The sequence below is a fragment of the Tachyglossus aculeatus genome, chromosome X5, assembly GCF_015852505.1.
Source record: "Tachyglossus aculeatus isolate mTacAcu1 chromosome X5, mTacAcu1.pri, whole genome shotgun sequence".
Lineage (NCBI taxonomy): Eukaryota > Metazoa > Chordata > Mammalia > Monotremata > Tachyglossidae > Tachyglossus > Tachyglossus aculeatus.
Window position 1 is genome coordinate 5,767,681 of NC_052097.1, and position 12,451 is coordinate 5,780,131.

At 49.0% G+C, this 12,451-nt stretch overlaps 1 protein-coding gene across 5 annotated transcripts in view; it reads left to right on the forward strand.

Annotated features, from left to right (window-relative positions):
- The window catches only part of ARHGAP24 (Rho GTPase activating protein 24), a 253,226-nt gene extending 247,195 nt beyond the window's left edge, over nucleotides 1-6,031 (forward strand). For 4 of the 5 annotated variants that reach the window (XM_038769268.1, XM_038769272.1, XM_038769273.1 and 1 more), the window contains 3 exons: nucleotides 637-758; nucleotides 2,577-3,663; nucleotides 5,247-5,490. In XM_038769268.1, coding sequence (XP_038625196.1) covers nucleotides 637-758; nucleotides 2,577-3,663; nucleotides 5,247-5,490 — 1,453 coding nt within the window. Of the gene's footprint in view, nucleotides 1-636; nucleotides 759-2,576; nucleotides 3,664-5,246 lie in introns of all 5 variants that reach the window. The other variant, XM_038769271.1, reaches the window with a different exon arrangement.
- The last annotated feature ends 6,420 nt before the right edge of the window (nucleotides 6,032-12,451 follow it).

Here is a 12,451-nt window from a genome sequence, read left to right on the forward strand (position 1 = left end):
TCGTGAAGGACCTGGGTTCTAATCCCTGGTCCACCACGCTGCCCTAATAATTATAGACATTACTGAGGATGAATGATGTAGCAATAACTTTTTTTAAAGGGCATTTTGTTAAGGGCTTACTAAGTGTCAAGCAGTGTTCTACATGCTGGGGTAGGTATAAATTAATCTGGCCAGATACAGTCCCTGTCCCACATGGGGCTCACAGTCTAGGTAGGAGGGGGAACAGGGATTGAATCTCCATTTTGCAGTTGAGGAAACAGAGACACGGAGAAGTTAAGTGACTTGCTCAAGGTCCCACAGCAGGCAACTGGTGGAGCTGGAAGCAGAACTCAGGTCCTCTGACTCTCAGGCCCATGCTTTCTCTGTGCAGCCAGTCTGGGGATTTAATGATCACGGTCTATCGAGTGCACTTATTTTCTGTAGAAGAGAACCCCAGTCTCCAAGGCCCGTAACCATCAGTGATATTTATTGAGCGCTTCCCTTGTGCAGAGCTTGGGAGTATGCAAAACAGCAGAGTGTGTCCACAACAAGCTTCAGTCTAGAGGGGGAGACAGACACTACTAAAAATTGATGATGGTGATCATGGTCCCGCATGGATTGACATCTTGCATCCCTTGTGTTCTCTGCTCCTCTCAGGTTCTTGGATGAAGTTCAGTCTTATTCGGGGGTCAACAAGATGAGTGTTCAGAACCTGGCTACGGTTTTTGGCCCTAACATCCTGCGGCCCAAAGTGGAAGACCCCTTGACCATTATGGAGGGTGAGTTTGCTTCGGGTTTCTTTTTTTTCATGGCATTTATACAGCACTTACTATGTACTGGGCACTGTACTAAGCACTGGGGTAGATACAAGATAAATGGGTTGAAGCTTGTCCTCTAGACTGTAAGCTAATTCAAACAGGGAGTATGTTATATTGTTATGGTGTACTCTCCCAAGCTCTTAGTACAGTGTCCTGCATATAGTAAGCGCTCAATAAATATGATTGTTTGACATAGTCCATGTCCCACTGGGGGCTCACAGACTTAATCCCCATTGCAAAGATGAGGTGAATTGGGGTGCATTATTCCCTACAAGCTGAAGGTAAGGGCTGACCTGCCTCTTGTCTCCATGTGTGGAGAGACTGGGGTGGGGGTGGGGAGTCAGTATGGTTTAAACTGCTCTGTCAGGCATGTGGATGATTAAAAAACAACAACAAAACTTGCTGTTTGAAGCCACAGAGTTGTTAAGTAGATTGGCAGAAGTGCAGATGGTCCCTGTAGATTGGGTAGAGGAGGAGCAGCATAGCCCAGTGGAAAGAGCATGGCCTGGGAGTCAGAAGGACTTGGGTTCTAATCCCAGCTCTGCCCCTTGTCTGCTGTGTGACCTTGGGCCAGTTGCTTCACTTCTCTGGGTCTCAGTTTCCTCATCTGTAAAATGGGGATTAAGACTGTGAGTCCCATATCGGAAATGGACTGTGTCCAACTTGATTAGCTAGTATATACCCCACTCCTTAGAACAGTGCCTGGCACATAGTAAGCTCTTAAGAAATACCATAACAAAAACATGGTTTTCCTCTCCTCCTCACTGCTGAAATATTATCTGACCTCTCACATGTTGCCCTGCTTCTCCACCATCTATCTCATAGCTAGTTCACTCATTCATTCAATTGTATTTGTTGAGCACTTAGAGTGCAGAACATTGTACTAAACACTTGGGAGAGTGCAATATAACAATAAACAGACACACTCCCTGCCCCCAACTAGCTTATAATCTAGAGTGAGGGAGACAGACATTAGTATAAATAAATGAGAGATATGTACAAAAGTGGTGTGGGGCTTGGGCGGGGGGGGGTGGGGATGAATAAAGGGAGCAAGTCAGGGCAATGCAAAAAGGAGTGGGAAAAGAGGAAAGGAGGGCTTAGGGATGGCCACTTGGAAAAGATGTGCCTTCAGTAAGGCTTTGAAGTGGGGGAAAGTATTTGTCTGTCAGATTTGAGGAGGGAGGGCTTTCCAGGCCAGAAGCAGGATGTGGATGAGCGGATCGGCGAGATAGAGGTAAGTCAGGTCGCAGTGACATTCCAGGTTCTGGGCTGATTCTCCGAGTTATTTTCAGGAGGGACAAAGCCTCCAGGCAGGCCTTCTTCTGAGTCTGGATCCTGAAAGATTCTAAGGGATCCTTTGCGCAGTACAACTTTCATGAAAGCAATGGAGGCTTTGCTCTTCAAGTTTCCATTATTACCAATAAAAGCATTTTATTCTGGTATTGTTTACTTGGTACATTGTTTATTTGGTACATTTACTATGTACCAGGCACTGGAGTAGAGACAAGATAATCATGGGTCTCAGAGGAAGAAGAAGGGAGAACAGGTATTTAATATGTATAGTTCATCTGAGGAAATGGAGGCATAGAGAAGTGAGGGTCTCACGTTTGGCTAGGGGCGGACCCAGGATCAGAACTCACTGGCCTGCCAAACCTTGAGATTTAGAGTGATAGAAACAGCGTCACCCAAATCTATCATGATCACCAATCGCCGCCATTCCTCAGCCCAGGCTGGAGTTCCAGCCACTCACTATGCGTCTGCTTGCTGTGTTCATTTCAGGGACTGTGGTGGTGCAGCAGTTGATGTCCATGATGATTGGCAAACACGAGCACCTGTTCCCCCAGGAGGCTGAGCAGCCAGCAGGCAATGACAACAACAACAGCGACGAGCCCCTGCAGAAGAAAGGTGGTATGGGCGGTGGCGGCCAGCTGCAGAACCGAGAGAACAACAATAGCCGAGAGGGGTCCGGGCGCCGGTGCTCCTGGGAGAAGGCCGAGTCTCCTCAGCGCAACAGCCTGGACAACGGGTCTCCCCCAGGCCCGCCGGGCAGCAGGGCCAACAGCCCGAGGAACGGCATCCACAAGCCGGATGTGTGCCGGAGTCCCCCTCTCACAGTGAAGAAGAACCCGGCCTTCAACAAGGGCAGCGGCATCGTCACCAACGGCTCCTTCAGCAGCAGCGGGGGTGGCCCTGAGGGTCCAGAGAAGACCCACACCACTCCGCCCGGGAGCCTGGCAGCCCGGAGGGCAGCCTCCCTCAAGGGCCCGGGCACCAAGATGGGCACGCACAGCGTACAGAACGGTGGGGTCCGCCTGGGTCTCCTGAGCACAGAGTCCCCGGCCCATGCGGCCAACAGCAGGGCCCTCAGCTGGATGCCCAACGGTCACGTGACCCTGCGGGACAGCAAGCCCAAGGAGTCGGCGGGCGAGGCGGCCCAGCACCACCGGCTGTCCACCTATGACAATGTCCAGCAGCACTCTGCCCCAGGGAGCTCGGATGACAAGCAAAGCGTGGACAGCGCCACCTGGTCCACGTCTTCCTGCGAGATCTCACTCCCCGAGAACTCCAACTCCTGCCGCTCCTCCACCACCACCTGCCCCGAACAAGACTTTTTCGGGGGGCATTTTGAAGATCCCGTGCTGGACGGGCCCCCTCAGGAGGAGCCCTCCCACCCCGGGGACGCCGAGGGCAAGAGCGAGCGGAGGAGCATTGGAGGCCGCAGCAGCCGGGCCACCAGCAGCAGCGACAACAGCGAGACCTTTGTCGCCAACAGCACGGGTCTCCACAGCGCCCTGCACAGCCTGGTGTCCAGCCTCAAGCAGGAGATGACCAAACAGAAGGCAGAGTACGAGTCCAGGATCAAGAGGTGAGTGGGTTCTGTCACCCAGGCCCAGGAGAGCGGGGATTCGCCGGACTTGTCTGGGGAAGGAGGAGCGGGACAGAGAGAGAGCAGGAAGGACCGACTGGTACGGGCAATCATCCATGGAGGTAAGTGGTCCCAAAGTGAGAGCCAGTCAGGAAGAGGGACTTGGCTAAGTGTGCTGGGATTGCAAAAGCTAGAGATGTTAGGATTCAGAATAAACGCAGGGCAACCAGCTACCCACGTGGTCTTTAAAACCAGAAATTCAACTGACCATCTTTCAGTGGTATTTATTGAGCACTTATGGTGCAGAGCATTATACTAAGTGCTTGGGAGAGAACAGTACAACAGAATTAGGAGACACTTTCCCTGTCCAAAAGGAGCTTACAGTCCAGTAGGGGAAACAGATATTAAAATAAGTTCCAGACCCATACTTAAATACTGTGGGCCTGAGGGTAGGGTGAAAAGCAACTGTTTAAAAGGGATAGAGATCCAAGTGCAGAGGTGATGCAGGAAGGAGAGAGAGCAGTTGGGAGGCTCAATGGCCACCCTCCAGTCAGTCACGAGGGCCCTGGTCAGCTCTGGGCATGGGTGGGCAGGGAATCTGGCATTCATATTTGAAATCTGACTCATGGACAGGGAATGGGTCTCGGGCTCCTTTTGAATTTCCCCATGCACTCAGTTCAGTGACCACTGAATAAATACCATTATGACAATTACTACTCTGAAGGCCACCAGTGCCCAACAGAGAAGAAACGGTAGGCAATGTCAACCGAGCGGAAAGTGAGGGGAGTAGGGGGGACACAGAACAGAGAACCTTTTGGGACTTCCACAGTTAGGAGGTGAGAGAGGAGCTGGTGAGAGAGAGGCCAGAGAGAGAACCTCATTAGGGAAACAAAGATTAATAGCATTTCCAGGAGAAGCCAGCGGTCCACAGGGCCTGGGACAGCTGAGAGGTCAGGAAGGATTAGGACAGAGGAAGTTCAATGGGGTAAGGAGAGCATTGGTGGCAGTGAAGTGGGTGAATACCACTCCACACAACTCCTCCTGTGCTCTAACTCGGTGGTATTTAGTGAGCACTTCCTGTGGGTAGAGCACTGTACTGTTCACTGAGAGAGAGCAATAAAGTAGATATGATCTCTGCTCTCAGGGGCATCAGTTCTCCCCAGCCCAGGCCCCCTGAGCCCTGTCATACAGAAGTGGGATAGATACATCTATCCAAAAAGTTATGGGGGTGGAGCGAGGCGCGCTATGCCAAAAAGCCAGGGGCTGGTTCAGTTGGGAAGAGGGAGCATTGGCATTCCCGAGTACCCTAGAGGTACTGCTCCCATCTCCTTCTCTGACCAGACTGGTGGGGTTACGGATGACTTACCTTTCGGCCACCTTTCTGTGGTGGGGCACCTTTCTGTGTTATGCTCTGCAGGCCGTTGGCAGCCATCGGTCCTCCTCTCCTCCTCCTCCTTACCACACAGCTGACGAGTGGCACAGCTGGGATTAGAACCCATGATCTCTGACTCTTAAGCCCATGCTCTTTCCACCAAGCCCCGCTGCTTCAACACCCTAATGCTCCCCTCCCTCACCCCCTGCAGCCTGGAGCAGCGCAACCTGAACCTGGAAACAGAGATGATGACCCTCCATGACGAGCTGGACCAGGAGCGCAAGAAGTTCACCATGGTGCAGATTAAGATGCGCAACGCCGAGCGTGCAAGGGAGGATGCAGAAAAGAGGAACGACATGCTGCAGAAAGAGATGGAGCAGTTCTTCTCCACATTCGGGGACCTCACGGTGGAGCCCCGCCGGACCGACCGGGCCAACACCATATGGATCCAGTGAGAGCCTCCCTCCTCACTCCCAAAGACCCTCCGACAACTGGAGGAGGGGGAGAGGGTCACGGGGCTAGTCCTAACCGCTGACCCAGCGGCCCCAGATGTCTGTTCATGTCCCCGAGCAAACCAGGCATCCCATCGGAGGGTCCTTGGCTTCCGTCGTCCCGGACACATACATACAGATCCGTGCTGGGCCGGCCCATGCGTGGGATCTGGAGGAAGATTTTCATGCGAGTCATGCATTTCCACTGGTGAATCCATGTGTCGTGGCAAACCAAGCTTCCCCCCACCCCTGGCCCCCCGACCTTGCACTTAACATAAGCTATTTTTGGCATAGTGTTACCGTCAGCTTATTTTATATAGCAGATGTTTGGGTTACCCCTCTTGCTGGGGAAAATGAAGAGAAACAAATCTATCTATATATATATATGTGTATATATATATAATGTTAGATATTAAAAGCGAAAGAATAAATCGTGGCTGTGCTGTTTGTGCCAATGGACTTGCCCATGACCAAAAGAGTGTAAATAATTTTATAAAATATAAAAGTTACCACCAGAAAAGTCTGGTCTCATTTGTAGCAGCTCTTTGGACCCTGGGGGGAATTGAGGGGATCGGAAAGATGCCTCCTGAGCCTCCTCACGGTTGGTCTCTTGCCGGCCCCTGGGGGTGGAGGGATGAGCTAGCATACTCCGGTCCCATCATCTTCTCCTCCCAGGATCCACCAGTGCCCCCCTAAATGGGGCAGAGCCCCTAAACGGTGTATGGGTATGTGTGGGAGAGGGGGGCTGTATTAGAAAGTAGGGTGTCTTTCTGGCTCTTGATTCGCAAGATCCTTACCCTTTCAGTTTTCAGTCAGACTGGCACTATACCTTCAAATGGAGCAATATTTAAACCCCAAGTGCCTTTCATTCTTTCATTTGTATTTATTGAGCACTTACTCTGTGCAGAGCACTGTATTAAGTGCTTGGGAGAGTAAAGTACTGCAATAAATGGCTGTATTCCCTGCCCAAAATGATCTTACAGTCTAGAGTTGGGGAGACAGACATTAATATATATATGAACTATACTATGTACCTAAATGCTGTGGGGCTGGGAGGGATTAAAAAACATTTTCTGAGAAGCCTGGTGCTACCTGGAGCTTGTAAAGAAAACCTCCTCTTTAGGTGGCCCGTCCCCGCCCCAAGTGAACCTCTCTCACCCTGCCTCCTCTCATCCCATACCCACTTCCATGAGAGAAGCAGTGGGGTCCCCTGGAGAGAGCCCATAACTGGGAGCCAAGGGACCTGGGTTTCTACTCTCAGCTCCTTTACTTGCCTGTTGTGCCTCTGTTTCCTCGCCTGTAAAATGGGGATTTTTAATAACTTGTTCTCCCTCCCTCTTAGATTGTGAGCCCTGTGTGGGACAGGGGCTGTAGCTGATTGGCTTACACTGTAACTACCCCCAGAGATCAGTACAGCACTTGAAACTGAGTAAGGGTTTAACAAATTGTACAATTACTTCTACTATCATTATTATTATCAAATGGAGAAGAGCTCATTTGTTTACATTACTGCAGGCTCTCTAACCCCACAGGTAGGCTTTTCTTTTCTTCTCCTTCACTTTTCCTCACCAACAGAATAGATCTATTCAAGGCAACCATGACCTCATCCCCACCGTTAGCGAAGAGCAGTGGAAAGATAGAGAACTTTGCCAAATCCACCCCAGCCTCCAAAGCAGAGGATCAGTAGTCAGTGGGTCCATAAACTGATGCTTGAGGCCTCACTCAGTGACCTGAGTAATATAATTTTATATTAATATCTGTTTCTCCCTTTAGACTGTAAATGCACATGGCGTAGTAGAGAAGCATCATGGCATAGTGGATAGAGCATGAGCCTGGGAGACAGAAGGTCATAGGTTCCAGCTCTGTCACTTGTCTGCTGTGTGACCTTCAGTAGGTCACTTCACTTCCCTGGGCTTAAGTTACCTCATCAGTAAAGGATGGATGAAGACTGTGAGCCCCACTTGGGACAGGGGCTATGTCCAACCTCAGTTTGCTTGTAACCACCCCAGCACTTAGTACAGGGCCTGGCACATAGTAAGCACTTAACAAATACCACAGTTACTATTGTGGGCAGGGAATGGGTCTGTTCTATCGTCCTCTCCCAAGTGCTTACTGCAGCTCTCTGCACACGGTAAGCGCTCAATAAATGTGATTGACTGACCTGTTCCAACAATCCTGAGCATCTCCAGCTAGCGAAGTCATCGTTGCCTGCTCCCCGCCTCTGCAGAATGACTGTTCTTCACTGGACCTCTTCCCTGGGTTCAGATTCCCGCTTTGTGGGTGAGCCAAATCCAAGCATCAGATCAGGGGAACAAAAGGCCAAGATGGGACCAGAAAATGCCACTTCCAACCCCAACACTTGCCTGCCACCTTCCCTAGCACCAAGGTGAGCTACTTCCTGATTCAGCCAAATGCAACCAAAGCCACACAGCAAACTCATCCTTATTCACTTGCCTCATCCCTACCTTCTAGGTAGACGACTATACCCTGACATAGGTTTGTTTTCTAATAACCCCTAGAGGCCAGGTTCAGGGAAGACTCTTCCATCTCTCTAGAAAGAGAAACCAGTGGGAGGTCTATGGGAAACAGGCTGTGTTCAGATTCCAGATATTCCAAAACCAAGCTATCTTCTGAGAAGCACCATTGCATGTGGAGAGCACAGGCCTGGGATCCAGATCGACCTGGGGTCTAATCCCAACTCCGCCACTTGTCTGGTCTCTGACCTCGCGTAAATCACTTCATTTCTCTGGGCCTTAGTTACCTCATCTGTAAATTGGGGATTAAAACTGTGAGCCCCAAGTGGGACAGGGACTGCATCCAACCTGATAACCTTGTATCTACACCAGTGCTTAGAATAGAGCTTGGCACATAGTAACTGCTTAGCAAATGCTATTATTATTGTTATTATTATTATTATTATTAATAAAGTATGGGGACCTGGGGTCACCACTGTAAGAGGTCTTAAAAGTGCAAGATCTGGGATCTCCTTAGAGGTCAGACCCATATATGTCCTAGTGGAGACAGCATGGGCCTGGAAGTCAGAAGGACTTGGGTTCTAATCCTGGCTCTGCCACTTGTCTGCTGTGTGACCTTGGGCAAGTCACTTCACTTCCCTAAGACTCAGTTACCTCGTCTGTAAAACGGAGATGAAGACTGTGAGCCCTATGTGGGACAGGGACTGTGTCTGAACTGATTATCTTGTATTTACCTCAGTGCTTAGTACAGTGCCTGGCACATAGTAAGCACTTAACAAATACTATTCATTCTATCACATTTATTGAGTGCTTAGTGTGTGCACAGCACTGTACTAAGCACTTGAAAGAAATTCCCTGTGAGCAATCATCTTCCTCACAGCCTGGGGACTGTACCATCAGTTATCCTAGAAGCTCCTTGGAGGAGTTGTCCTTTAGTTTTATAATGGTATTTGTTATGTGCTTACTATATGCAAGGCACTGTATCAAGTGCCGGGGTAGATGCAAGTTAGGTTGGACCCAGTCTCTGTCCACCATGGGACCACAGTCATTGCAGCCTAGAGAAGTGAAGTGACTTGCCCAAGGTCACACAGCAGACTAGGATTAGAACCCAAATTTTTCTGACTCCCAGGCCTGTGCTCTGTCCACTAGGCCATGCTGCTTCTCACATCTTTTTGATTCCAGGTGTGCAGTTGGGGACTTCTCCAACCCCAACTCATCAGTGGGATGCCCTATCACAGAACTCTCCTTCGCTAATTGATCCCAACCACTCTTGAACCAACCTGTTTCTTTGATCCTCCAGTTGGTTCAAAATTCCTGGGGATCCCTGCCATTCAGGATCAAAGAGGACACCCCTCATCCTGTCCCATCAAGTCTGCATCGATGCTGCTGCTGGAGACAGAACACTGAATCAACCACTGCTCTGACTGCCGATGGAATTTCCTCTGCTCTTAAATAGCTCTCCACTTCCCCTCTGGTAAGACACTCGTGCAATCCTCAATCAGTCAATCAACGGTGCTTATTCAGTGCTTACTGTGTGCAGAGCACTGTACTAAGCACTTGGGAAACTACAATGTAACTGAAATATTCCCTGCCCACAGTGAACTTTCAAGGGTCTTATTTCTCATCTCCCAACAGCTGCCAGACCCATACAGATCTGATGAGGGAGGGAAAATAATAATCACAATAATTGTGGTATTTGTTAAGCACTTACTGTGTGCCAGGCACTGTAGTAAGTGCTGGGGTAGATACAAGTCAATCAGGTTGGACGCAGTCCCTGCCCCACTTGGGGCCATGGTTTTAATCCCCATTTTACAGATGAGAGAACGGAGGCTCTGAAAAGTTAAGTGACTTGCCCAAGGTCACACAGTGGGTAAATGGAGGAACTGGGATTGGAACCCATGATCTTCTCACTCCCAGGCCCATGCTCTATCTACTATGCTGTGATGTTTACAACATTCAATCTGGCCAAACCTCCTTTAAACACAGGCTTTGCCCGGGGATTGTGCTAAGTAGTTATGCTGCCATCTTCTTCCGTCTTTGCCATCTTTGAAGTCTGCCCAACGTGCATACCTTTTGAAAGACCAGAAAAGGCATGACCTAGTGGAAAGAGCGTGGGCCTGGGTGTCCGAGGACACAGGGTTCTAAACCCAGTTCATCAATTTACCTGCTGTGTGACCTTGGGAAATTCACTTAACTTATCCGTGCCTTGGTTATCTCATCTGTAAAATGGGGATTAAGTCATCCAACTTTGATTATGAGCTCTCTGTGGGACAGGGCTGTGTCCAACCTGATTATCTCTTATCTATCCTAGTGCCTAATATTGTGGTTGGCATATTATAAGTGCTTAAAGTATACCATCATTATTATTATCCTAGAGCTTAATACAGTGCCTGGCATATGGTGAGCACTTCACAAGTACCATTTAAAAACCAACATTTCTTTGAAGGAAAGTTATTAACTGACATTGAGTACTAAGCACTTATTAGTAGAGTAATCTGCATGCAGTGAACACTTAGTCAATACCACTGATCAATGTCTGCTCTACTATTACTTAATATAACTGTGACTTCACATGAACCTTGAATTCACAGAGTAAAGCAAACAGAAAATCATACTTTCTATGATGGTGGGACGGAAACACCCAGTTTTTAACATTAAATTTCCTAAATAAAATATCTGAAAAGTCAGTCTGCCTGTCAGCTTGTGAACAAGAAAACTCAGGCATGTAGATCAACCGAGAGATAAGGAAAGCCATTGCAGAATACAGGTTTCTTGGAAGAAAAACTTTTAAGAGAAATTTCAATGGCGACCCACTCCCTTAATCTCTATCAGTAATTCCTATCAACAGTAAAATCTAAAACGAATGAAATGGAGGCATTTCCTTTGACTCGCTCTGGAAACACTGAATTCATAGCAAAAACAACTAAGAAATTGACAGTCATTTCCCAGTTTCATTAAATACTTGCCTAAGCATTGTGGATTGGGTGTCCAAAGAGAAAAATCTCTCTTCTCCCTCACGCTCAAGCATGCAAAATTCAGACACATTTCTCAAGGAGGAACTGTAGCAACTGAGAAGAAATCAAGTTAAATTGCATCCAAAAAGAAGATTTCAACGGCCAAAGCTGGTATCCGTCAGTGGGCCGTCCTTTGACAGCCCTAGTGTTCTGTTCTATCCGAGCCTCTTTTTGGGAAGCAGCTGATAGAGAACTATACTTAGCCCTTATATTTACACGAAGAAATATGGAGACAGGCAATGATTCAAGCCATTTCCCCTCACGGAGTACTTACAAGGAGAAAATGCCCCAACGTGTTTTCCAATCTGTCCTCCTAGAGGACCCTTCAAACTGAAAATTATGGTTCAGAGGTCAGCATGCAAGCCACAGCTCTGTCCTCTAATTGAAAACCCCTTCATCCCCTCTGGGGATCTGCTCATGGGAGACATCTTCCTGTTCTTTAGGGAAGAATTTCCCTAGAGGGAAAGGGTGTCCCCAAACCTTGGAGAGATCCATCTGGGAATATTGTGGGGTGGAGGGAGGGTCTGAACCAGTGGGGCTCCCCTCCTACCACCCCCCGAGCAGCTCTGGGGATAGGGAGGAAGAGAGGAGAAGGAAGGGAAGATTTGGAGGGGGAGCCATTCCCCACCCCAAGGTTGAGCACTTGGGGATTGGGGCGAGGGTTGGAGAGGCCGCAGGGCCTCACAACCTGATCACGGCACAAGGAAATTGGTAATGACCCCAGCCCAGAAGAGAAGGTGTTCATTTAGGCTCTCAGTCCCCCTCATCCCAACCGCTTAAGGCAGGCTCTGCATACAGGAAGCGCTCAATAAATACCATTGATTGATCTTGATGGACTGGAACTGACTCCTCTTCTCATCTGCTTCTTCCAGCTCCTGGAAAATGTAAAAATGTTTTGCTCCTAATGTAGCGGGGACCACCCACCCAGCCCCTCCGAGCCTCCCTTCACCAGGACACCCTGAGGTTTTCTTCCTGGCTATAGAGGTCAGATGGCCCAACCCTGGTTCTTCACTGTACAGGAGAACAGAACCAGTTTGTGACTATGGAGGTGGGGTGGTAAAAGATTCAGAACCAGCGAAGAGGACTCGTTGGCCAGCAGTGACCTGGCCTGACCCCTGTAGACACTAAGCTCCTCTTTTTTGTTTTTTGGTATTTGTTAAATGCTCATTATGTGCCAGGCACTGTACTAAGCACTGAGGCAGATACAGGCTTTTCAGGTTGAACGCAGTCCATGTCCCACTTGGGGCTCACAATCTTAACCCTCATTTTACAGATGAAGTGACAGGGACAGAGAAGTGAAGTGACTTGTGCGAGGTTGCACAGCAGACAAGTGGTGGAGCCAGGATTAAAAGCCAGGTCCTTCTGACTCCCAGGCCCGTGTTCTGTCCATTACATCATGCTGCTTCTCATGGGCAGGGATCATACCTACCAACTCTA